Here is a 24709-nt window from a genome sequence, read left to right on the forward strand (position 1 = left end):
GCCTGGGGATGTGTTTTTATTGTTGGTTGTTGTTGTTGTTTCAGTTGTACAGTCCGCTAAGTTGTATACGCACGACTTTAAAAATGCTACTGCCTCTGCTTCTCATGGTGGCTGTGATATTAAACAATAGCCTCGCCGGGTTGTTTTGTGGCTCTACCGCGCATTGCTCGGTACGATGTCCGACGTCTCGCTTAACATCCTGGGAGCTTCTTCAGGAACTGATAAACGCGCCCCCAACTTACTGCCAGCACGTAGAACGACGCGTCGAATGTCACGCAAAAGCAACACGCGGTACAACTCCAAAACTGCCAGCGTGTTTCCTTCCATGTAATTGTAAGGTTCGGATGCGTGGGTTGGCCGGCTGATGACTGGGAAAACCCCCAATTGAAGCAAAGTCAACTCCACCAATAAGCTCCAAGCATTGTCTCGATTTCGGTGAAATTTTTATGTTGCCAACAATAGCAAAACGGAGTGTGTGGAGCACTTGTGTACGACAGTGTGTCTGTGAAAGGGTGTCTTATGTTCAAGCGTGTACGGCCACGGGGCAGAATGTTCGGTGCGTCTCAATTAGCCTCTGCCTTGTCAGCAGTTCCGTGTGGTAAAAGCAATTTTGAATAGAGCAATCTCTGGAGCTCGCAAACCTGATACGGGGAGAGAGTAAATAGTACTTCGTGTGTGTCTTTGTGAGCTGTAAGGTTATACTGCACTATTGTGTGAGCGCTCCAGTTGAGTGTGTGTGTGTTGTACAAGCGACGGTGTAGCGCTTAGCTGGCCGCGGTACGAACCTGGCGACCCAAGTTGGATTCCCGCTCAGGGCCAACACCAGTGACGCTTTTCTGAACCGGTTCCGGACCTCCCCTAGGTCGACTCAGCCTTAAATGAGTACTGTACCTGGTGCGGTGTGTAAACATCGCCACTGGGGCAACAAAGGCGGTCGTGCGTGATGCTGGTCACCCACCCCCTCGTGTACCGTAGCCGGCCTTCATAGGTGCTCGCTAACAACACTTGCCCCAGCAATATACGTGGGATCTTTGTTTTGTTTTCGTATAGGCGTGATACGAAGACAGCGGGTAGCGTAGTGGTTAGCGCACCGATGTCCCGAGTTCAATGCCAGGTTACGGCTAGCCTAACATCACTAGAGACGATCTGAGCTGATCCTTGCTGAGGTCAACTCGGGAATACAAAGGAGGCTGGGCGTGTTGCTGGGCACACCACCCCCTGATGCGGTCAAAATAAGTGTTCGAGAACAGCACTTGTCCCAACAATCTTCTCCGGCTGCAGGGGGGGGGGGGGTCTTTGTACTTTCAAAGCTGTATGCCCCTTGTGCTTTTCAAGAGCTTAATGTAGAATTTTCCTGAACTCAATAACGTGACATAATGGGTCATTGAATGAACGTTTAAAAGTCTGCCTCGGGAGATCAAACGTTGCTGCGTTTGCCGAAATGGCTCGAGGAGGGCGCGTAGCGCAATCGTCGACTTGCAACCAACGCCGTTGCATGGCTAAAAGAAGCGACATTAATTCGTTCAATTAGAACAAGATCATCTGCGGCACGCCACACGGAATGAGAGGCGCGCAACGTGTTTGTTTTAACAGGCTTCACTGTCGATGGGACTCGGAAAGTTGAAACCCCGGCCGCGTGTTTGCTCAACCAATGATGCTGTTGGATAACATTGGCCCGGACTGAAGGGTTTAAAGTGATATTTGATGTGAAGTGGCGGTGGCTTTCGTCTGTTTATTAATGTGCAATTGTGTTTTTTGACGTTGGTGCCACATCCCGTTCGTGGTGCCACAAAGTGCGTTGCTCTGTACACGAAGCCACTCGAGTCAAGTGCTGTTTGTGAGCAGCCATCGTAGTGGGGACGCACTAATCCCACGCTAAACTAAAACTAAACTTTTTTTTTTAACCGGGTAAGACCCATTGACCTTTATAATTCTTTTTCAGAAGCGACCTGGCCACAAATGATAGCTCAACGAAGTGGCCTATCATCATCGCTTGGAAATGTTTAGCAGCCCAAACACTCTACACGTGGAGGGAAACGCCGGAAGACCCGGAGAAAAATCCACGCGACCACGGGGAGAGAGAGAGAGGGAGAGACACGCAAACTCCAAATATACAACAGGCGACAGGGTCGGGATCGAACCCACGACCTCCTGTATCCCAGGCGAGGAATCTAGCATCTCTGGCTTTACCCCAAAGCGCCTTTTACAAACGTGTTCCGTGCACCATGAACCCGACGACCTGAGTTCGTTTCCCGACGCCGAGCCACAGGGGGGAGCAGGCGTTGGGTTAAGAAGATCGGGGAGAATTGAGGACGTGGGGACTCAATTGTAGATTGCTTGCAACAGGGCCTATGGCAATCACTGTTTGTCATACAGAGGGACTAACCCTGTGGAATTTCCGCGGTCTGTATCCGTGCTATCAACACAGACGACCATCGCCACGGGATCTCTAATCCGGCGGGCGTAAGCCTTTGACCGAAGACTTCTACATGCAACCCAAACCCCTGGTCGTGTCGTAAACCCACCGCCTCAGAACTCCGTTCGCGAACTCTCTCCTGAAGCCCTCTCACCGTGACCAGGAGACCTCGACATTGACATCCCGCTGCTGAACATACAGCTGCCATTATGCGCAAAACAAGAGCAGCCGATCATCATGGCAAGGACGACTTGGTTTCGCTATGCATCCGTCGCCCCGCGCGTGTGTCTGTGTGTGTGTCTGTGTGTGTGTGTCGGGGGAGCGGTAGTGTAGCGGTTAGCGCTACGCTGCGCTACGAACCCGGCGACCCGGGTTCGATTCCCACTCACGGCCAACACCCAGTGACGATTATCCGAACCGGTCGTGGGCCTCCCCTAAGTCTACTCGGCCTCAAATGAGTACCTGGTGCGTTGTGTAGTAAACAACGTCACCGAGGAGACAAAGGCGGTCGGGCGTGGTGCTGGCCACCCACCCCTCGTGTTGCCGTTCCAGCACTTGCCCCAACAGTCTGGTTAAGGCAACACGGGGGGGGGTGGTCTTTGTATTTGTTTGTGGTGGTTGCCATGCCGGGAACAATGTCAACTGCGCTTGGCACGCGGGTGGAACGCGGACAAAGGGAGGCGAGAGGCGCGCCCCGCGTCGCCCTTTTCAGAGCGGCTCGCTGAGTGACAGCAGACGCTCCCAAAACCCATCCGCCAATGCCTCCTCATCATCCTCCTCCCGCCTTCGCCGCTGTGTTGCTGTTCCCTCCTCTCAGCATCTTGAGCCCTTGCTGCTGCTGCTGCTGCTGCACCGTGTCAAATCGTCGAGTGTGCGGGGAATGATTTTTAAAAGTTGCACGGGGCCAAGTGGTCGTGCAGGGGGCCCCCATCGATTGAAGTGGCAGCAAGGGGCTGAAGATTTGTCACTCTATGTTTTTATTTTATTTTATTTCCCGGAACGACTGTCTGGCTGTCTGGCATGCACGAGGGATGATCAGCGTAAGGCACTACCTGCACTGGAGGCACAAGTTGCGTCGCAGGAGAATAATCCCGTCGTGTTTGTCCCCTACATTGCTGTGGTATTGATCATTGTTATGCTTGTTAGCCGAGGAAAGCCTCGCCGAGTCTCATGACTCTTTTTTTTCAAGAGGGTCCTGCCAAGTTTTTATTTTGCAGTAGAGGACGTGAAGACGTCAGCCACCAACTCAGCGTCCAGCCGGCTTCGTGCGTCGCGTTGAAATCACGCCCCCCTCACCCCCTCACCCCCCTCACCCCCCCTCACCCTCACCCCCCTCCCCCTCACCCCTCCCCCTCACCCCCCCTCCCCCTCACCCCCCCTCACCCTCACCCCCCTCCCCCTCACCCCCCCTCACCCTCACCCCCCTCCCCCTCACCCCTCCCCCTCACCCCCCTCTCCCTCACCCCCCCTCACCCTCACCCCCCTCCCCCTCACCCCTCCCCCTCACCCCCCCTCCCCCTTACCCCTCCTCCCTAATCTCTCCACTCCTCCCGCCATCACCCCTCACCTCTCCCCCCTCACCCCTCCCCCTAACCCCCCCTCACCCCTCCCGCCATCACCCCTCACCCCTCCCCCCCTCACCCCTCCCCCTCACCCCTCCCCCCTCACCCCTCACCCCTCCCCCTTACTCTCCCCCCTCCCCCCTAACCCACCTCCATCTGCGCTGGATACGCCACCATACTCTCTAATAAAACAAGTTTTGGTCGCTGGCTGGCTGCCTGGCTGCCTGGCTGGAGTGAGAGCCAAGTCCAAAGGGCTTCACGTCCTTGGCTCTCCTCCCCTTCTCGCCGCGCGCCTTGGACCGCCCCCGGTGGCCAAAGCGACGAGTTGGGGCTCCCCCCCTTTGGCAATGAGAGACGTTTTCAACAACAGTGAATAATAACAACAAACTTGATTCTAGATTTGAAGCTTTCGTGACTGCAAGGTTTCATATTCTTAGGTTTTTTCGGTAAAGTCACGTAGGTAAAACATTAAAATTAATGAAAGTAAAATAAAATAAAAATCACGACGTTTCGGAGGCAACACAAGCCTCCGTCTTCAGGTGGAACCGTCACAGCCACGACAGCTGTATCATTTACTTGATACAGCTGTCATTTACTTAATACAGCTGTCATTTACTTGATACAGCTGTCGTGGCTGTGACGGTTCCACCTGAAGACGGAGGCTTGTGTTGCCTCCGAAACGTCGTGATTTTTATTTTATTTTACTTATATTAATTTTAATGTTTTACCTACGTGACTTTACCGAAAAAACTTAAGAATATGAAACAAACTTGATCATAGGGGTTTCCACTTTTTTTCCGACAACAAACAAGCCTACGTGTTAAACTGTTAAGATTGTAAACACCAAACATCTTAACACCTGTTGTGTTGCCAGGAAAAAGGGGAAAACCCTATTATCATATTTTGGTACTGGCAAAGGAGGTCCCATGATGTAAACAACTTATTTAAAACGCGGTTTCAATCAATTTAGTTTTCATTAAAATGTATACTCTTTGGTTCTTTCGGTAAAGTCGCGTAGGTAGAAGTAACGTTTTCACCTGAAGACGAGCGCTTGTGTTGCGCCCGAAACGTCGTGATTTATTTCATTTTATTTCTACCCACGTGACTTTACCGAAAGAACCAAAGAGTATGGATCCCTGCAGTCACGAAAGCTTCAAATCAAGATTCATGAAAATGCGTTCATTTACGTTCCACGCTTTATTTTTATGTAATCATAGCGCTAACGCAATATTGCAAAGAGCTACTCCTACGCAGCTGCAGTGGCTGCATTTTGCGAAGACGGAGGGGGCCTGCAGCGTTAAATGTTCGAGACCGTGAGGGTAACGACGCTGTGATTCGGGCAAGAGGAGCCGCGATGTAGAAGAGCCTCTCGGTGCGACCGTGAAGAGACGAACAAAATATTGGGGCCCCACCTGACCGATCGCCGCACCCCCTGAGCTGATAACGTCGTTACTACGCCACTGGTAACGTCAAGTTCAAGTTTCAAGTTCAAGTTCATGTATTAGGTATAGCCCTGTGAGCCATTCGGCTCTTGAATCGGGTGCAACCGCAACAAACAAAAACATGAACAAGAAAACTTCTTAAAGTGACTATGCGCAAACAGAAATCCAAGAAAAGACAGCAAAATATTGCAGAAAAAGCACCGTACACCAACGCTGTGTGCAAAAATCCCAGTGGGATGCAAGTCAAACAACAACGACCACAAGACTAAGGCCATCAGTCTAACTCCGTACTACAACAAACAAACGTCGTTACTACGCCAGGGGGTGGGTGGTCAGCACCACGCCCGGCCGCCTTTGTCTCCCTAGTGGCGATTTTTGCACATCGCATCAGGTACTCATTTGAGGCTTAGTCTACCTAGGAGAGGCACAGGACCGGTTCAGATAATCGTCACTGGTGTTGGCCGTGAGCGGGAATCGAACTCGGGTTGCCGGGTTCGTAGCGCAGCACGCTACCGCTCCCCATATACTCGACACACACACACGGACACACACACGGGCACACACACGGGCACACACACATACACATCGGCACACACACACACACGGGCACACACACACACGGGCACACACACACACACGGGCACACACACACACACGGGCACACACACACACACGGGCACACACACACACACGGGCACACACACATATCGGCACGGGCACACACACGGGCACACACACACACGGGCACACACACGGGCACACACACACACACGCAGACACACACGGGCACACACACAGACACACACACACGGGCACACACACGGACACACACACACGGGCACACACACACGGGCACAGACACACACACGGGCACACACACGGACACACACACACAGAGGCAGGCCACTGGCACGACGGCTTTTGTCTGAAGCGGCGGTAGCCCGTGACGCATGCTCAGTTGACGCATTCCCATGCAGCCGAATTAAAGCGCCCGCCGAGGCGCGCGCTAGAACAGAGACGTGGCGCTGCTGCTGCTGCTGCTGCACGGTGCTGCGGTGCTGCTGGGCACGTAAGCTTCACACGTGTGTGTGTGTGTCTCTTTGTGTGTGCGTGTGTGTGTGTCTGTGTGTGTGTGCCCGTGTGTGTGTGATGTGTGTGTCTGTGTGCCCGTGTGTGTGTCTGTGTGTGTGTGCCCGTGTGTGCATGTGTGTGTGCCCGTGTGTGCGTGTGTGTGCCCGTGTGTGTGTGTGTGCCCGTGTTTGTGTCTGTGTGTGTGTGTGCCCGTGTGTGTGTGCGTGTGTGTGTGCCCGTGTGTGTGCGCGTGTGTGTCAGTTGTTGGGGAGCGGTGGTGCAGCGGTTAGCGCGCTGCGCTATTAATTCGGCGGCCCGAGTTTGATTCTCGCTCACGGTCAACACCGATGACGATTATCCAAACTGGTCTTGGGCCTCCTCTAGGTCGACTCAGCCTTAAATGAGTAGTTGATGCGGTCTGTAGTAAACATCGTCACTGGGGAGACAAAGGCGGCCGGGCGCGGTGTTGGCCACCCACCCCTTGCGTGCCGTTCCGGCCTCCATAGGTGCTCGCTATACGGGGGATCGTTGTCTTTGTGTCAGTTGTCGACTCAGCCTCAAATGAGCTCCTGGTGCCTTGTGTAAACATTGTCGCTGGGGAGACAAAGGCGGTCGGGTGTGGTTATGGACACACCACCCACTCGTGTGCAGTGCCAGCCTCCATAGGTGCTCGCTGACAGCACTTGCCCCAAAGAGTTCGTTGAGACTACACGGGGAGATCTTTGTCTTTACTAGGCGGAGTGGTGGCGCAGTGGTGAGCGCACTGCACGGCGCAACGAAGCCCTACGACCCGAGTTAATTTTCCCGGCTAACATCCGTGGCGAGTGAACTGCGATCATACTTGACCCACACGGTAGTGTCGGGGGAGGCCTTCATCCAACGGTGGATTAACTTAGGACTGTAAATGATTATCGCAATTCTTACGATTTTATAGCAGAATAACAACGTGGGACAGGGGACGTGCTCTTCGTACTATATCTACTGTTTAACATGAGCGTCGTTCGGGCACTTATAGTTTGCAAATGTTCTTACACAGCCACCTGGTGTGATACATCGTCTCATTAAAATGTGAATAATGAATGGGCATGTGAGCATAGTATGGTAACTGTGCATGGGTCAGCAACCAGGCCAGTTGTATCATTGGAAGCTCAGTTTTACCTTTAGATGCGAGTTTTATCATGGAAAGTCTAGTTTTACCATAGGAAGTCCAGTTTTACCATGGGAGCCCAGTTTTACCATGAATGTTGTGAACGTTAAAACTGAACTCCCATGGTAAAACTGGACTGCCATGGTACGAGTGGATTTCTCCCGGATGTGGTGAATTACAACGGCGTGGATGAGTTGAGACGCAGTGGCTCTCTGTTCAAACGAGCAATGGAACAGCGCTCTTTACTGTCAACAACCAACCCCAAGCCAGCGGTGGAAACTCCACATTCCTATAGAGGGGGGGGCAGTCCATCCATGGGGTTAGGTTTAATTGTATTAGGTTCACTTTCTTATACGCGAGGCTTTAATCCAGCAGTGGCTTGATCATGGCTGACGATGGCGTGTTCAACTCCTTGGCTGCTGCTCTGTCGTTCCATCGACGTCGTTGTCCATCAGACCAACTTAGAGCGGCGGTTCTCGTCCGGAGAGGTGGGAAGCACGTGGCAATGTGACGCGATTCATACATCCGTGAAATTATATCGTACGAATCTTGCCAAACATAAAATAACTACGATAACATTTAAATCCACACGGTACCCGCCGGGGAGAGGGCGACAAACTGAACACGAAAATAAAGTTCTCAAGAAATGAGCAGTTCAGTGTAGAGGTCTGCACTTGAGACAAAACGTCGATTTTCTGAGGTCCTGCCGAGGTTTCGCCCCCCCAACGGCAGCCGAGACCTCCTCTGTACGCAGGCGGTTCGGGCATCGTTCTGCGCAGATCGCCCTCGGCCCTTCCGACCGCCACGGAGGAAGAGTCAACAGGCGATTTTACGATCCTGCGCACAGGCAACAGGCAGCGAAACGACTCGTCAACAACACCGCGGCCTTCATAGGAACAAAAACACATCACACGGGTCGACAATCTGCGACTCCTGAGTCGCATGCGGTGGCTCTTTAAGGACCGCTGGCTTCGTTACGTTATTCATTCCTAGACCCCCGTCTCGTATTCACCACACAGTCCATTGCGGATTTTTTTTTTCATATTTTAGGTGTTTTGTTTTGTTACCGAATTCCGCCCAAAAATTCCTCTTCTTATTCTTTCGGTTGCCGTCCCCTGCGCTATGAAACAGAGTCATTGTCCAAAGCGTCGCCGGTCATATAAATGTACATATTTATTTATCCTATCATATATATTTACATACTTATTTATTCTATTAAGGCCGCAGCGTTATCGACGAATCTGATGGAGGAGTCTCGGCTGGGGAGCAGTCCTCGTCAGCTCAGCAGCTGCTGGAATCGCTCGCCGCCGCGGCTTCTACGCTGAGACGAAATGTCCCGTGGTGATGGTGGTGGAGATGATCGTGGTGGTGGTAGTCAGACTCTCGATCGTCAGCCCCATCCAGCGACGTTTCGTGCCCGAGACCCAGCTAAGGTTTCTGAACAATGCTACCGCCTATCTGTCAACCCCTTATTACAGACCAATTCATACCGTATTGGTCACCACGTGCCCTTAAAAATCTCAACGTTCATCCTACAAAGTCCCATCGCAAGGGAGAAACACAAACGAATAGATACAAAATAATTACCCCTATTGAATCGCCTATACGCCGTATGGACCTAAAAACTCAATTTCACTGCACAAGAATACGGAGTAAGCCGTATCGGTTAATAACCATGCGACCGATGTAATTAAATATGGGTATAAGGTGCAGACGAAGTGTGGGGCAAGCCGCGACTTGCGCGGTTTGTATTTTGGCTATTTGCATCGCTTCGTGTTTGTTGAACACGTCAGCCAGCAGCTGCCAATAACGCACGCGGGCAACACGCAATGATCGAACACACCGTGTTTACACTGCGGCGTCTCGTACACACAGAGGCGACCGTGACTCAACGACTACTGCACATCATACCGGTGGTCTCTTAGGAATCGGACATTTGTCTCGAATACAATGCAGTTATGAAATAGAAAGAAAAGGCGAGAAGCTACATTTTAGACTGGGGCAAATGTTGTTGACGAGCGCTTATGAATGCTGGAACGGCGCGCGAGCGGGTGGGTGGCCAGCACCACAGCGCACACGCACTGAATGTCAACACTGCAGAGGCGTTCGCTGTTGCCCTGCTGTATAACCCTCTGATGTGTTTGTCGTGGTTGCACCGCGTGTTGTTAGTTGCTGAAGAAGCTTGCACCACGTGGAGCAATAACGTCGGACATCAGACCGAGCTGAGCACGTGGTGGCGCAGCGCTGCGCCGAGTGTCAATGCTTGCTGCGCAACCTCAGAGCACCGATGTCTTCTGCAGCGAATCTTGGCTGGCACAGCATCGCCAAGGGTGGCATCGTCATCCCTCGCCCACCCGTGGGCCCGAGAGAGCGGCCACAGCGTGGCACCCCCAGGGACCCCGTCGCGCTCTCCCTGCCACCCATCGGGAACCGCGGGGACCCCGGGCCCTGCACCCCAAGGAGAGGGGACCCAACTTCCTTTCGGGACCAGCAGCAGCAGCAGCAGCCGCACCGCGCCACGCCTCGCCGTCTCCTCGCCCTGCAGCCGAAGCAGACGCTGCGGCATTCGTGGCCAGGGTTTGTCAGGGGACCCCAAGGGATGGGACATCGGGGATCCCTCCTCCTTGGGGGTCGGAGTGAGGGTAGACTTTGTCAGCCTAGGCCCCCCCCCGCGGGCGAGAAGGGGGGCACAGCAGAGGGGGGCGCTCTCCCGGGTGCTGAAGGAGACCCGGCGGCTCCGTTCTCCCTGTGCCTCACCCCGGAGGCGATCGGGGTCCTGCAGAAGAGGAGGCTCGCCCAGGGGCTGCGGCTGGGAGGAGTGGACGAGGAGGGAGAGAAGAAGCGACGAGGGCAGGCGGGGAGGGGGCGAGGCGTGGGCCACGTGGCGAGCGGAGAACTGGTCCAAGGTGAAGCTGCTGCTGCTGCTGTTGATAACGCGGACACAGACACACGCAGGGATGGAGATGAACACATGACCACAGCGAGGCACACATACACAGCGACACAAATGCACAGAGGGTTACGGGCACCGAGGAAACGAACATTCACAGGCTGTTGTGTATTGCTTGGGGCAAGTGCTGTTAGCGAGCTCCTATTAAGGCCGGGATGGGTGGCCAACGCCACGTCCGGCCGCCTTTGTCTCCCCAGTTCTGATGTTTACACACTGCACCAGGAACGGTATTCATGTATGGCTGAGTCGACCTGGGGGAGGCTCATGTCCAGGTACTAGATGAATTTGTGCATCGCGGGTCTGTGAGAGATAGTAATGTCTGTGCGGAGGTGACGCCTTCATCCAGCAGTGGATAAATCGCGGATGTTGACGACGACGACGACGACGATGATGATGATGCGTGTGTTGTCACAGGATTGGGAGGCGAGATCTTCAGCGAGACGGAGGTGCCGAAGGGACTTCTCAGGATTTCCCTGCTCAACGACAGACACCGCTACGACGACGTGGAGTACGAGGACGATGATGACGACCGTGGTGGTGGTGGTGGTGGTGTGAAGTCAGCCAGCACTCTGCACGTGGACGCAGGGGTTCGTGACAAGTGCGTGACGTGGCTGCGAGGGCTGGAGGAGGCAAGGGGAGGTCACAGTCTGCCTCACCTCATTCTCTAGACATCGTCAACATCTTTATCAGAGTCTTCACTTCGGCTGGAGGAATCCGATGAGCTATGAAGCTCTTTTTTCACAGACGTTCAGTAGATGCGGTCGGCAAGTTACATCATCATCAGCATCGTCACGTTGCCATGAGATAATCAGGAGCATAATCGTTGAATTCACATGAATCATAGTCATGTTTAATACACATTTGCATGTTGTGCATTATGAAAGGTCTATCACCATCATCGCTATCAACATCCACGTAATTTAATTCATATCCTCACAATCACGGATGGCTCACGTGATCATTATGAGTTAATCATTGACATCGCCATTCAATTCACATCATCATCACATTAAATTCACATTATCAGGACGCATATTGGATCGTGGTGGCTATGCACGTCGCCTGTAATCCAGCGCTGTGGGGGCAGCAGCGAGGGTTAGCAGTGCCGGACCAAGCTGGTGCGGGGCCTGTTGCATATGTTATAAAGGGGCCCTAAATTAAATAAAAACACAGAAATATTAAAACAATTTTTTTACTTACGTAGTAAAGTAATTGTATTTTTTCATTTGCTATACAGCCAGATAATACGACACATTGCTAACCTTAAACACCCAGTCCTTCATAAAAGTTGAAGGCGGTATAGTACTATAGTAATAGAGCAAGTGCAGAATCACTGAACCGGAATTGATAGCTTGAAATCATTTAGCGCGGGGCCCTTGAAAGTGCGGGGCCCGTATCTACTACATGTGTAGCTACTACACGTGTAGTAGCTACTACTTGTGTAGCTACTACTTGTGTAGCTACAATATGTGTAGTAGCTACTACTACATGTGTAGCTACTTTTGCTACGAGGATAATCCGGCACTGAGGGTTGGTGAATCACCACTCGTGGGAGTCGCCACACTCCCTTCCGTGGACGTCGAGGAGGAGCCGTATACCCCGGCTCGCCAGGAGAAGGCGGGACAGCAAAAAATGTGGACTCCACCTGTCCCGTCTCTGTGGGATCGAGTGTTTCTCCCTCCACGGGTGGGTTTTCTCCGGGCCACTCCGGTTTCCTTTCACATGGTAAGCACTTAACACATTCCTCCTGCGGAGGGAGCTGGTAGGAACGTTTGGTTGCTCGGTCAATGGCCAGGGTCAACGGCGGCGTGGTGTATTCCGCAAATATGCCCGACTGTGAGGGCGGGCACAAGCCGGCGTGAGTAGGTTAAACGTTGAGTTTTATAAGGGCACCCACGGGGTGACCAACCCCTCCCCACCCAGCCCCACCCCTCCCACCCCCACCTAGCCCCACATTCCTCACCCAGCCCCTCCCCACCCTCCCCACCCAGCCCCTCCCCACCCTCCCCACCCAGCCCCACCCTCCCCACCCAGCCCCTCCCCACCCTCCCCATCCAGCCCCACCCTCCCCACCTAGCCACTCCCCACCCTCCCCTCTCCACCCAGCCCCACCCCTCCCATTTTTGGATGCACGACGGACGGACACAATAATCATCTGTGGGCTGGTGGAACCAGTGTGTTCCTACCAGTATTAATTGGCAATCCATACAGCATCTACTGCTGCCTTGGATTGGTTGTAGGACCCTTAACGTTCAACTCTGCCATCTATCCATAATACAGCTTTTTGGGTTAGATCGTGAGGTCATCGTTGGAGGCCATCGATGAATTCACACGATCATCGTCGTCGTGTGTAAATCACGCGATCATCAGACATCATCCGCTTGATCATAATGCAACCTGAACCATTATCACAAGCAAGGCACGCTCATGATCATTGCTATTTAACCACCACCACCACCACCATCATCATCGTCGTCATCATCTATGCACTTATACTCTTTGATTCTTTCGGTAAAGTCACGTAGGTATAAAATAAAATAAAATCTATGCAGTAAACATGACAAACTTAATCGCCATAGAGCACCCTCTCCATCACAAGCCATCATTCTGTAGCGCAGTGGTTCTTAACCTTGACTGCAGCCTTGCACCCCTTTGGTTCCCAATCCTTAAAACAAATGTACACTTTTAATAAACACGTCGGGTTTGATTAAATAAAGTAAGTTGTAACGTATGTGGCCGTGCTTAATTTGTGTGTTGCGATGATTTACCTTCGAAACATATCTGGCCACGTCTCGCACCCCCAGAAAGGGCATCTCGCAGCCCCAGGGGATGCAGCGTGCAGCCCCAGGTTAAGAACTCACTGGTGTAGTTTGTTGTTCATTAATTGCGTTGTGGACCGCTGTTATATTATGATGAGATTGTACAGAAATAAGCCGAGGCAGTCCTCCCCCCCCTCTACTTTCAAATGGAGTGTTATTGTTTTGAGTGTGTGTGTGTCGAGCCAATGTGTGCGCGCGCGTGTGTCATTTGTAAATACGTTCGAACATTTCATAATAAAACAAAACGAATGAAAGCAACGGACGAAGCCCAAAGTGTGACGGTGTCGTTGTATTATTGTTATTGTAGTAATACGAGGGGACATGCCCGTGACTTTACACACAGTGGGTGGGGGGGGTATGGGGAGGTTATGGAGTTGGGAGGAGCGTTGGGATAGACGTGTGTGTGTGTCTCGATTTAAAGCTTTCGTGACTGCAGGGATTCATCTTCTTGGTTCTTTCGGTAAAGTCACGTAGAAGGGAAGTAATAAAATAATAAAAATAAAACATAATAAAATAATTCTCACGACGTTTCGGCCACAACGCAAGCAGCCGTCCTCAGGTGAAAACCAGGTCTGTCGAGGCGACATCGTCTGAATGAAACAGCACCATGCTTGGAGCATATATTTAAGCTGGGTTGGAAGGGGGGGGAAAGGGCGCCTTGACAAAAGCCTTTTCCCCCCTTCCAACCCAGCTTAAATATATGCTCCAAGCATGGTGCTGTTTCATTCAGACGATGTCGCCTCGACAGACCTGGTTTTCACCTGAGGACGGCTGCTTGCGTTGTGGCCGAAACGTCGTGAGAATTATTTTATTATGTTTTATTTTTATTATTTATTACTTCCCTTCTACGTGACTTTACCGAAAGAACCAAGAAGGTGTGTGTGTGTGTGTTTGTGTGCTGTGTGGTTGATTGTTGGTGGGAGAAGTGGCGTTGTAACGACGTTATCAGTGGCGTAGTAACGACGTTATCAGCTCAGGGGGTGCGGCGATCGGTCAGGTGGGGCCCCAATATTTTGTTCGTCTCTTCACGGTCGCACCTGGAGGCTCTTCTACATCGCGGCTCCTCTTTCCCGAATCACAGCGTCGTTACCCTCACGGTCTCGAACATTTAACGCTGCAGGCGCCCTCCGTTTTAGCAAAATGCAGCCACTGCAGCTGCGTAGGAGTAACTCTTTGCAATATTGCGTTAGCGCTATGATTACATAAAAATAAAGCGTGGAACGTAAATAAAAGCATTTTCATCAAAATATATTTAATTCTAGATTTGAAGTTTTCGTGACTGCAAGGATCCATACTCTTTGGTTTTTCGGCGAAGTCACGTAGGTAAAAAATAAAATAAAAATGAAAACAACTAAATAAAATCACGACGTTTCGGGCGCAACACAAGCGTCCGTCCTCAGGTGGGGACAAACACAGCGAAACAACAATCGCTGAAGTATGCCTAAGAGATAGCTGTGACAAGGGATTATATATGTACGCGATCTAACCCAGAAAAAACCTCTAATTGATGATATTGGTCGCGAAAGCCTACGTGTTAAACCAAAATACACAAACTTTATTTCATTTGGATCACATGTACAACAGTTGTTGTGACGTCGCCTCTTACCGACAGGCGGACGGAGAGATGGGCAAGAGAGACAAAGGAACAGGCAGAGAGACAGACGAACAGGCAGACGAACAGACAGACGAACAGGCAGAGAGACAGACAAACAGGCAGACGAACAGACAGACGAACAGGCAGAGAGACAGACAAACAGGCAGACGAACAGGCAGAGAGACAGACAAACAGGCAGACGAACAGACAGACGAACAGGCAGAGAGACAGACAAACAGGCAGAGAGACAGACGAACAGACAGACGAACAGGCAGAGAGACAGACAAACAGTCAGACGAACAGACAGACGAACAGGCAGAGAGACAGACGAACAGGCAGAGAGACAGACGAACAGGCAGACGAACAGGCAGAGAGATAGACAAACAGGCAGACGAACAGACAGACGAACAGGCAGAGAGACAGACAAACAGGCAGAGAGACAGACGAACAGACAGACGAACAGGCAGAGAGACAGACAAACAGGCAGACGAACAGACAGACGAACAGGCAGAGAGACAGACAAACAGGCAGAGAGACAGACGAACAGACAGACGAACAGGCAGAGAGACAGACAAACAGGCAGACGAACAGACAGACGAACAGGCAGAGAGACAGACAAACAGGCAGAGAGACAGACGAACAGGCAGACGAACAGGCAGAGAGACAGACGAACAGGCAGATGGAGACATTGGCATAGATTTGACGGCTCGCTCCGGGTGCTGCATAAACTCGTGACGCTTTCCATACAGGGCCGCGCGTCACCGCTAGAGGGCGCGTGGAAGCTGTGAGTGCACAGTGTGGATGTTGATGGTGGTTTAACACGTGCTCGGCTTTCGCAAGCAATATCATCCATAATCGAGGTTTTTTTGGGGTTAGATCGCATAAAGGTATAAATGTGTCGCTAAAATCGGCCACCATGCGACACAGCCAACTAGTAAGGGTTGTCATGTAAACAGAATGTGGCCAATTCGTCACTAGTACAGCACTAACCGGTGTGTTGGAGAGCCAAGCCACAACATTTGCAATCTGAGTACGACGTTTCGCCAGTAATTACAACTAGCTTCATCAGAAAAACCCCCTCTATTATAGATGATTATGATGATCAATATGCAACTGCCGATGATGAGAATGCTGGTGATACTGTTGACGACGACGATGATGATGATGCCACTGATGATGGTGGCGTCTGCTTCTGCATCTGTTAAGAAATGCTAGATATACAACATCACGATTGTGCTATATTAATTCTAGATTTGAAGCTTTCGTGACTGCATGAATCCACACTCTTTGGTTCTTTCGGCAAAGTCACGTGGGTAGAAAAATAATCGATCACGACGTTTCGATCGCAACACAAGCAACCGTCCAGGGGCGGTTTCTTCATTAGGGCGATTGGGCGACGCACCACCAATGTGTGAAAGGGACTTTTTCAATCACATTAACAATCTCATTCAACCACAGAGCTATGCTAGCCGTTACTGTGCCTCTGGATATAGTCCAATCAGCGTCATGTCACGTTCTGTGGAGTACCGCCTCTTTTTGGGCGATTTCACTCCGGCTGAGAATCGCCCCGAGTGGTCCCATAGACTTACATTCAAAGATGTTTTTTTTCGAAGGGCGGGCGCTGCAATGCATTCTCTATGGCTTCCGGGAGGGCTCGCACTAACGTGCTTACGTCATCATACGTAAGCAAAATTATTTGTCGCCACCTAGTGGAATCTTTAATAAAAGAAACTGAGTGGATTGTAATAATAGTGAGTATAAAAACAAACAAGATGTATTGTAAGAGTCACTTTATTTTTCATTAATATTAAAGAAGTGAAGTTGCCTTTACATGCTTAAGCTGTTAATTTATCCATTGCATGGGTGGACCTTATCCTTATCAATCATCCAGACATTTGCCCCCCCTGAGAGATTTTGCAGGAGCCGCCACTGCAACCGTCATCAGATGTGACAACCACAGCAAGAAAAACCATCGTGCGCAGTTGCGCGGCCGCCTTTGTCTCCCCAGTGCCGATGTATTCGCGCAGCACCAGGTTACGCACCGGTTCAGACATGGCTCTGAAGCGGTCCTGGGCGTTTATTTGCGAGTTACCCGGATAACCACTTCACTGGACCGCACGAGAATGTATTCCCCTGCAGTAGGCATCAGGGACGCGTCTCATACTCACACCACCCAGCCAGCAACCCAATCCTGATCACTGCTCTCAAGATTGAACACAAACCCCTTTGACAAAGCCTTTCTCGACTCGGAGTCTCGCTCATTCCGGTCCGTTGTCTCTGCGGTCCGTCTACGTTCAACCACCACCACCACCACCGCACTGCAGGTCAAAACACACACACACTCACTTCTGTTCACGTTCATTCAACCACCACCACCACCACCACCACCGCACTGCAGGTCAAAACACACACACACTCACTTCTGTTCACGTTCATTCAACCACCACCACCACCGCACTGCAGGTCAACACACTCACTCACTTCTGTTCACGTTCATTCAACCACCACCACCACCGCACTGCAGGTCAACACACACACTCACTTGTGTTCACGTTCATTCAACCACCACCACCGCACTGCAAGTCAACACACTCACTTACTTTTGTTCACGTTCATTCAACCACCACCACCACCACCGCACTGCAGGTCAACACACTCACTCACTTCTGTTCACGTTCATTCACTAGTATTGCACGGAGTTCCCTCCCCATCGTCTCTCTACCCTCCCCCCTCACCTCCCCCCCTCCCCCCACGTTCTTACAACCTTGCACAACCTTGCTGGATTCGATAAACCGTATCGACTGCTACCTATCACAAACGGTGCCGTTTGTTGCCGACCGCTTGGCGTTTTTTTGGGGGGAGGGGCGGGGGGAGGGGTAGGGACAACTGCCATCTATTGACTCGGGCGCCCGTCAAAGCATCTGCTCGGAAATTCAATTCCAATGTCAGCCCCTTCAGTCACCGCAGAACGACATTAGAATTGACAGCAGTCAGTCACGTGGGGATTGACGCGGATTAGATTTGTGTAGAACGAGTGGAGCGGTGGCGCGGCGGTTAGCGCACTGCACTACGACCCTAGCGCCCTGGTGATCGATTCCCGGCTACGGCGAACATCGCTGAGGTGAACGACGTTTCCCACTTGACCAACTCGCACTGACCGGTGCGGTGAAGTATGGCCAATCAGTTTCAAAGACAATGCCGTACATCATCACATCGCGTTTTGTTTACATGTTCGCTACAAGTAGCGCGTGCGGTTAACGCAGACGTCATTCCTTGCAAAATGTTTCTATTCGGTGTTGGAAGAATCTTAACAACTCCTATGTTATTGATAATTGGTTTTTTACCCTTTTATCTGGCAACAAAACGGACACCTTTTTACAAGGAGTCATGTTTGCATAGACCGCAATACCTGCAGTCATAATGCAAACAAAAAACATAACTCTGATAATGTGCACTGTCCTTGACGTTGATTGGTCCACACCCGAGACAGCTTTCCTTAGAGCCTAGTCTCACATGGGTTGGACCAGATGACGCCAAAAGGCGCACAACTCAAAGACAATGCACCATCAGAGTATGAGAGCTCGGGGTAAGCATTTACACCATGGGAACCTCATTTGCCAGTAAAAATATGATAATTGGTTTTTTACCCTTCTATCTATTAAGTCGACACATGACCGGAGTTTTGCTTATATGTACACTGTTACCCATGATGCTCCACTGGAACTCATAATGCACGTGTGCTTTATTCATTTTTTTTTTACGCTGAATGGTGCCCAGTAGTTTATGTGGAGTTGCTTTTGCCAAGAGCATCTGGCAATCCAGCGGAATATGTTTCACGAGCCTGGCCCTGCTGGATGAGATCCTAGTATGTCGAAAACGGTGCCGAATTGGCTCGCTTCAACATAAAACATCACCTGGTAATATTGCTCTGCAATATTATCAAGCAGCAACGAGCTGAGAGACGGATGCATACATATACGCATTTAAATGTGGAGGCACAGAATGGAGTGCTGCTGTTAGCGTTGTGCTTTAGCAGCATCCACTGATGGAAAACGGAGCCGCATCTGTGCCTCATACATTCGTACCGTACCTACAATCAGCACAATTGGCTACGTACGGTGCGAAAGAAGCTCAACATACGCTACACACATACTGCCCATAGACACACACTGCCCATAGACTCAACACTGCACCTCCGATGAACGCGGTTGGCTACGTACGGTGAGAAAGAAATTCAACATTCGTACAACGCACGCACGTACATGCATGCCTACCCTCCCTCGTTCATCGGAGCCAGCATCCCACGCATACACGATTTCTCCATAATGTCAATTACATTTTCAGCTTCTCGCTTCACCATTGGATGAAGGCCTCCCACCCTCCCCCCCCCCCAACTGGGTTATTTGACCATACTTCACCACAATGATGGGCGCGTGTTGGTGGTAGCGGAGGCAGGTGGTGGGGGGGGACGAGACCCGTTCAGGCTATGATTCGCCACTGATGTTCGCCGTGGCCGGGATCTCAACCTCAGGTGGCTGGGTCCGTTTCACATTACGCTAACCACTGCGCCACCACTCCACCAGTCCCAACAACAACAAGAATCAATTATAATCAGCGGTCACATACACGGGTTACATTTTTTTTTTATCAATTGCTCATTCATTTTGGCCAAGGTTTTGGGGGTGCCACCAAAACCAAGCCACAACAAAAGTGTGGGGGGGGGGGAGGGGAGGGCGGTTGGGGCGGGGTGTCCCTTTAATGACCAGCCTCCTCCTTCTCCTGCTGCTGCTCCTCTTACAAGGTGGCTTTGGAAACTGCAGCATTTTCGCTCTCCATCAATTGCCAGTTTCCATGGAAACGCTGATATTGTGACTTCATCCGGCTGTACCACGTTGCGTTGCGACGGGGTGAGGAGGAGGGTGGGGGCGAGGAGCCTTGGGTAAGGTGACGACAATTTGGAGAAAACGAATGCGCACGTTGGTTAGTACAGGCCAGCACAGCAACGGATGGGCTTGGGAATAAACAAAAATGAAACGAACTGTGTCTTGTATTATTTTATTTTATAGGTAAATGCACAACGTGGAATTGGAGGTCGTTGCACCAATTACTTTGCGTAAATATTGTGGCAACCGCGGTTCCTTTTGTTGTTGTTGGTGTCGGTGTGCGTGATGGATTGAAACATTATAACAGCTTGGGGGGGGGGGGGGTGGGGGGGGGGTGCTGCGAGAAAAGAGTTAAAATGGGAGAGAGAGAGAGAGAAAATGAAATAACCCGCGGATGAATGAATGGGCTTGTGCGCGTGTGCGTCACCGCTGTGGGGCTGACGTCATCGCTTGCCTCGGGGATCTATTCCACAATTACAATATTGAGGCGGGGGGGGGAAGGGAATAAATAAAATAAAATGAAAGAAACAAAAAAGGAAATAAATTAAAGCGGAAAATAATATTAATAATTAATTTCCGCCGCTCACGCAATGTATAATGCAGCATTTTTTGGGGGGTCTTTATTTTATTTGAAAAAAATTGTGTAAATCATAACCGTTGTGGCCCTTTTATGGGAACGCGCTCGTTATTGAACGCACGTATCGATTCTGATTACGGAGAATCACACGAGAAGCGTCCTTAAAAAAAAAGATATCGATTTTCATTCGCCAGCATGCATTTAATTATTCGTTCAATATCCCGTAATTCTTTAATGACTCAACTCGCCCCCGTTTTTGATCGCCACGTGGCTGAAATATGTAAGCTGCAACGCACGCGCGCGCGCGCGCTCGTGCAAAAGCGAGTGAACAAAGGATTGAATGTACGCCCGTGAAAAACAATCGCGGCGTGCTCTGGTCGTGTCTGCTGCTGGGATACACGAGTGGAGTGTGGCTGTTGTTGTTGTTGTGGTTCTGGTTGTTGTTGGTTGTGGTGGTGTGCAATTGGGTCGTGGAACCAGCGCAGGAAGAGGTGGCGAGATGGAATCACGCGAGTTGAGCAGCCACACTTCCCGATGTACGTCGCTTCGCAAACGCGTCGTCGCTTTATTGGCACCGCCACCACGATTTGTGGCGGTGGGCAGCGCCGTCCGCTCCTCTCTCTCTCGTTACCCCCGTCGCATTTTCAGCCCTTCGCCTCCACCACCAGCCACCCGCCTAGGGGCCCGTACATCGCTTCGATTTAGCGTCGTTAGCGACGTTCGTCGCCGCGCCGTTCAGGAACGCATCCCCGACATAAAAGCGGGGAATTACTGCGCGCGATTTTGGAGGGCACTTACTGGACACGGGGAGGGAGGGGGGACGTTGCCGTGGTTGTCATTGGTTCGCACGCTGGCCTTGTAATACAGAGGTCGGCGGGTTCCATTCGATTTCCCGTCGCGGCAGTTTCAACGTTGTTGCGAGTTTGCCCCCCTCCTCCCCCACCCCCCGCCGCATCTGATCAATGAGCAGCTGAATTGGTTTAACACGACCGATATTATCTAAAACAAATTTGTTTGATGGGTTGGATCGCGTAAATATAATTGGCTGTCGCCTGATGCGGCTGGTTGTTTGCTGTAATTGCAAAGGTTGTGGTTTCACTCTCCAACACGAACGGCGCGCTCAACTCGTAAAACTAATTGGCACGTTTTTGTTTACGCGACAAACCTTAACAATTGGCTGTGTCGGGTGGTGGCGGGTTTAACGACGCACTAATATCCTACGCGATCTAACCCAAAAGCCACAAACCTCTTCTGGACAGTTTCAATTGTTGCACCACGGTCAGTCGATGTCATGTGGTGGGGTAAAGTGTGAGTACTCCCACTGCTCCCATAGCAGCTGGCCATCGTGGCAGGCGAGTCAGGAGACATGTACTCTCTCTCTCTCTGCAAAGGCTTCTCTCGTGGAGCGCCTTCCGACTGCAGTGTCGTGAACGGGCAATTGCTGGGCTGCGCCTCTATCATTTGCTGGACTAAGGACGCAACGATTTCCCCCCCCCCCCCCCCTTTTTTTTCTTCCTCCGCAGCGGCAACTTTGACGGCTGACGACAACAACTTGTGCCGCAATGCAGGACGGTTCCATTCAACCTCAGCACCGAATAAACTCGCACCCCCCCCCCCCCCCACCACCATCACCCTCCCGTGAGCTCTGCGCATGTCTCGTTGCGCTCTCGTCCTCTCGTCCTCCTGCACGGGTTTTGCATTCCGCCCTCCGCCTGCTCGTACATCGGCAGAGCCCTTAATGCAATGTCAATACATGAATACTTAACCCCCACGACATTTGATATGTTTGAATACACGCGTGTGCACGCGTGCGCTGTGTGTGTACTACACAAAGACAAAGACTCCTCCCCCCGTGGAGCCATAACAGACTGTTGGGGCAAGTGCTGTTAGCGAGCACATTTGAAGGCCGGCACGGCACACGACGTGAGTGGGTGTCCAGCACCACGCCCGGCCGCCTTTGTCTCCTTAGCAGGCGATGTTCACGCTAATTAGAGGCTGCGTCGAGTGAGCGAGAGGCCCATCGTGCTCGTCACTGGTGTTGGCCGTGAGCGAGATTGGAACTCGGGTGGCCGTGCTCGCAGCGTGCACACAGACACCTGCGCATGAGAGAAGCTCACAGATTCCTCGAAGAAACCGCACGTGGTAATTGTACACGGGCTGTCAGACAGAGCCCACTACGACCGGAGTGCGCAATGCAGACACAGAGACACAGAGAGAGACACACATAGAGAGAGACACACAGAGAGAGAGAGGCACACAGAGAGAAAGACACACACAGAGAGACACACACAGAGACACAGACACACACACACACAGAGAGACAGAGCGGTAAGGAGTCTCGAATGCCCCCTTTTGCTCTGCGGCGCGCTCACTTGCCCCCCCCCCCCCCAATAATAAAAGCACCCCAGGCTGTTCGCCGCCGCTGTACGAGAGAGAGCGTGTAATTGGCACTTTACAGCGCGAAACGTGCATGGAATATATATCATAATTACAACAAAGCGTTTTGCTGCCGCTGCTGCCGCATTCGATGTGAGCGAGACGTCCGCTCCGCCGCGTGGCACCGCGTTCAAGGTCACCGGGGGTCTTTGTGGGCCAATTCCAGCGCACGTCGCCATCACCGCATTGCCTCTGCTCGGCTCGTTCAAGTCGCTGCACGAGCAACGCCCGGCGCCCCTAAGAACCGCCCCTTACATTCTCATCGTCGTCATCGTCGTCGTCGTCGACATCGTTATTACCACCACGACTACCATCTTGGGCTTTAGGTCTTCTCTTCCCCTTGGCCGCCCACCCTTTGGACGCCGCTCCAATGCCGCTCCTCGGCCACCCGCGTTCCTCCACCCTTGCGCGTCACGCGTCACGCCACAGCAGCCGCGTGGCACGGTTGGCAGGGTTGGCACGGTTAGCACGGTTTGCACGGTTGGCACGGTTTGCACGGTTGGCACGGTTGGCAGTTGGCACGGTTGGCACGGTTGGCACGGTTTGCACGGTTGGCACGGTTGGCACGGTTGGCACAGTTGGCACGGTTGGCAGGGTTGGCAGGGTTGGCAAGGTTGGCACGGTTGGCACGGTTGGCACAGTTGGCACGGTTGGCACGGTTGGCAGTTGGCACGGTTGGCACGGTTGGCAGGGTTGGCACGGTTGGCACGGTTGGCACAGTTGGCAGGGTTGGCACGGTTGGCAGTTGGCACGGTTTGCACGGTTGGCACGGTTGGCACGGTTGGCACGGTTGGCAGGGTTGGCACGGTTGGCAGTTGGCACGGTTTGCACGGTTGGCACGGTTTGCACGGTTGGCACGGTTGGCAGTTGGCACGGTTTGCACGGTTGGCACGGTTGGCACGGTTGGCACGGTTGGCAGGGTTGGCACGGTTGGCAGTTGGCACGGTTTGCACGGTTGGCACGGTTGGCACGGTTGGCAGGGTTGGCACGGTTGGCAGTTGGCACGGTTTGCACGGTTGGCACGGTTTGCACGGTTGGCACGGTTGGCACGGTTGGCAGGGTTGGCACGGTTTGCACGGTTCGCACGGTTTGCACGGTTGGCACGGTTGGCTACGTAGGGCGCGAATGAAGTTAATAACGCAGACGTGACAACCTCCTCTTCGTAATGACATCAACAGGAATGTCTTGTCACATTCTGCTCAGGACTCCCAAGCTGCTTAGCGCTATCCCACCGTTAAATTACCAGCAGCCTCAGTGTGCACACATGAATATATATCGTTAACCCTTGTTGATCATAGTGGCTTTGTTAAGGTCCATCTCTCTAAGCCACACAGCAGTCTGACACTTTGTACAATAAGTAGAGACGACAGCTTCACTGTTCAGACGCGGGCATTTGAGGCGGAGAATAAATACCTGCTTTGCTGCGATTAATAATATTTTAAAAAATACAATGAAAAACAAAATCATCATCATCATCAGCTCCGGTCAATTCGCTGCTCGCAAATGAATTGCAATGCAATAATAACTGGGTGGTCTCAAAACGAAATCACCACGAAGACTGAAACGTGGCGACGAATTCAACATTCCCGTTGCACCCCTCTTCCAAGACAAAGATCCCCCCGTGTGGCCTCAACGTGGTGCAAGTGCTTTCACGCATGCACGCGCACGCGAACGCACGCGCACGCATGCACGCACGCGCACGCATGCACGCGAACGCACGCGCACGCATGCATGCACGCGCACGCACGCGCACGCACGCGCACGCACGCCGGCAGGATGCGTGCTTTGCCTTCGTGTTTGCGACACGCAGAA

At 52.0% G+C, this 24709-nt stretch overlaps 1 protein-coding gene across 1 annotated transcript; it reads left to right on the plus strand.

The window, feature by feature from the left end:
- The first annotated feature begins 6534 nt into the window (after nt 1-6534).
- Nucleotides 6535-12518, plus strand: PRR18 (proline rich 18). Its single transcript, XM_078615572.1, has 2 exons — nt 6535-10544; nt 11003-12518. Exons 1-2 carry the CDS (start codon nt 9926-9928, stop codon nt 11254-11256), a joined length of 873 nt encoding a protein of 290 aa, XP_078471698.1. The 5' UTR covers nt 6535-9925; the 3' UTR covers nt 11257-12518.
- Nucleotides 12519-24709: the final 12191 nt, after the last annotated feature.

Source organism: Lampetra planeri, chromosome 47 (assembly GCF_965212315.1).
Source record: "Lampetra planeri chromosome 47, kcLamPlan1.2.h2, whole genome shotgun sequence".
In the NCBI taxonomy this organism is placed as follows: domain Eukaryota; kingdom Metazoa; phylum Chordata; class Hyperoartia; order Petromyzontiformes; family Petromyzontidae; genus Lampetra; species Lampetra planeri.

Excerpts from the sequence above, each read along its gene's own strand:
- PRR18 (XM_078615572.1), top strand. The coding sequence starts at position 9,926 with ATGTCTTCTGCAGCGAATCTTGGCTGGCACAGCATCGCCAAGGGTGGC. Across the intron at positions 10,545-11,002 it reads GAGCGGAGAACTGGTCCAAG|GATTGGGAGGCGAGATCTTC; the intron begins GTGAAGCTGCTG and ends GTGTTGTCACAG.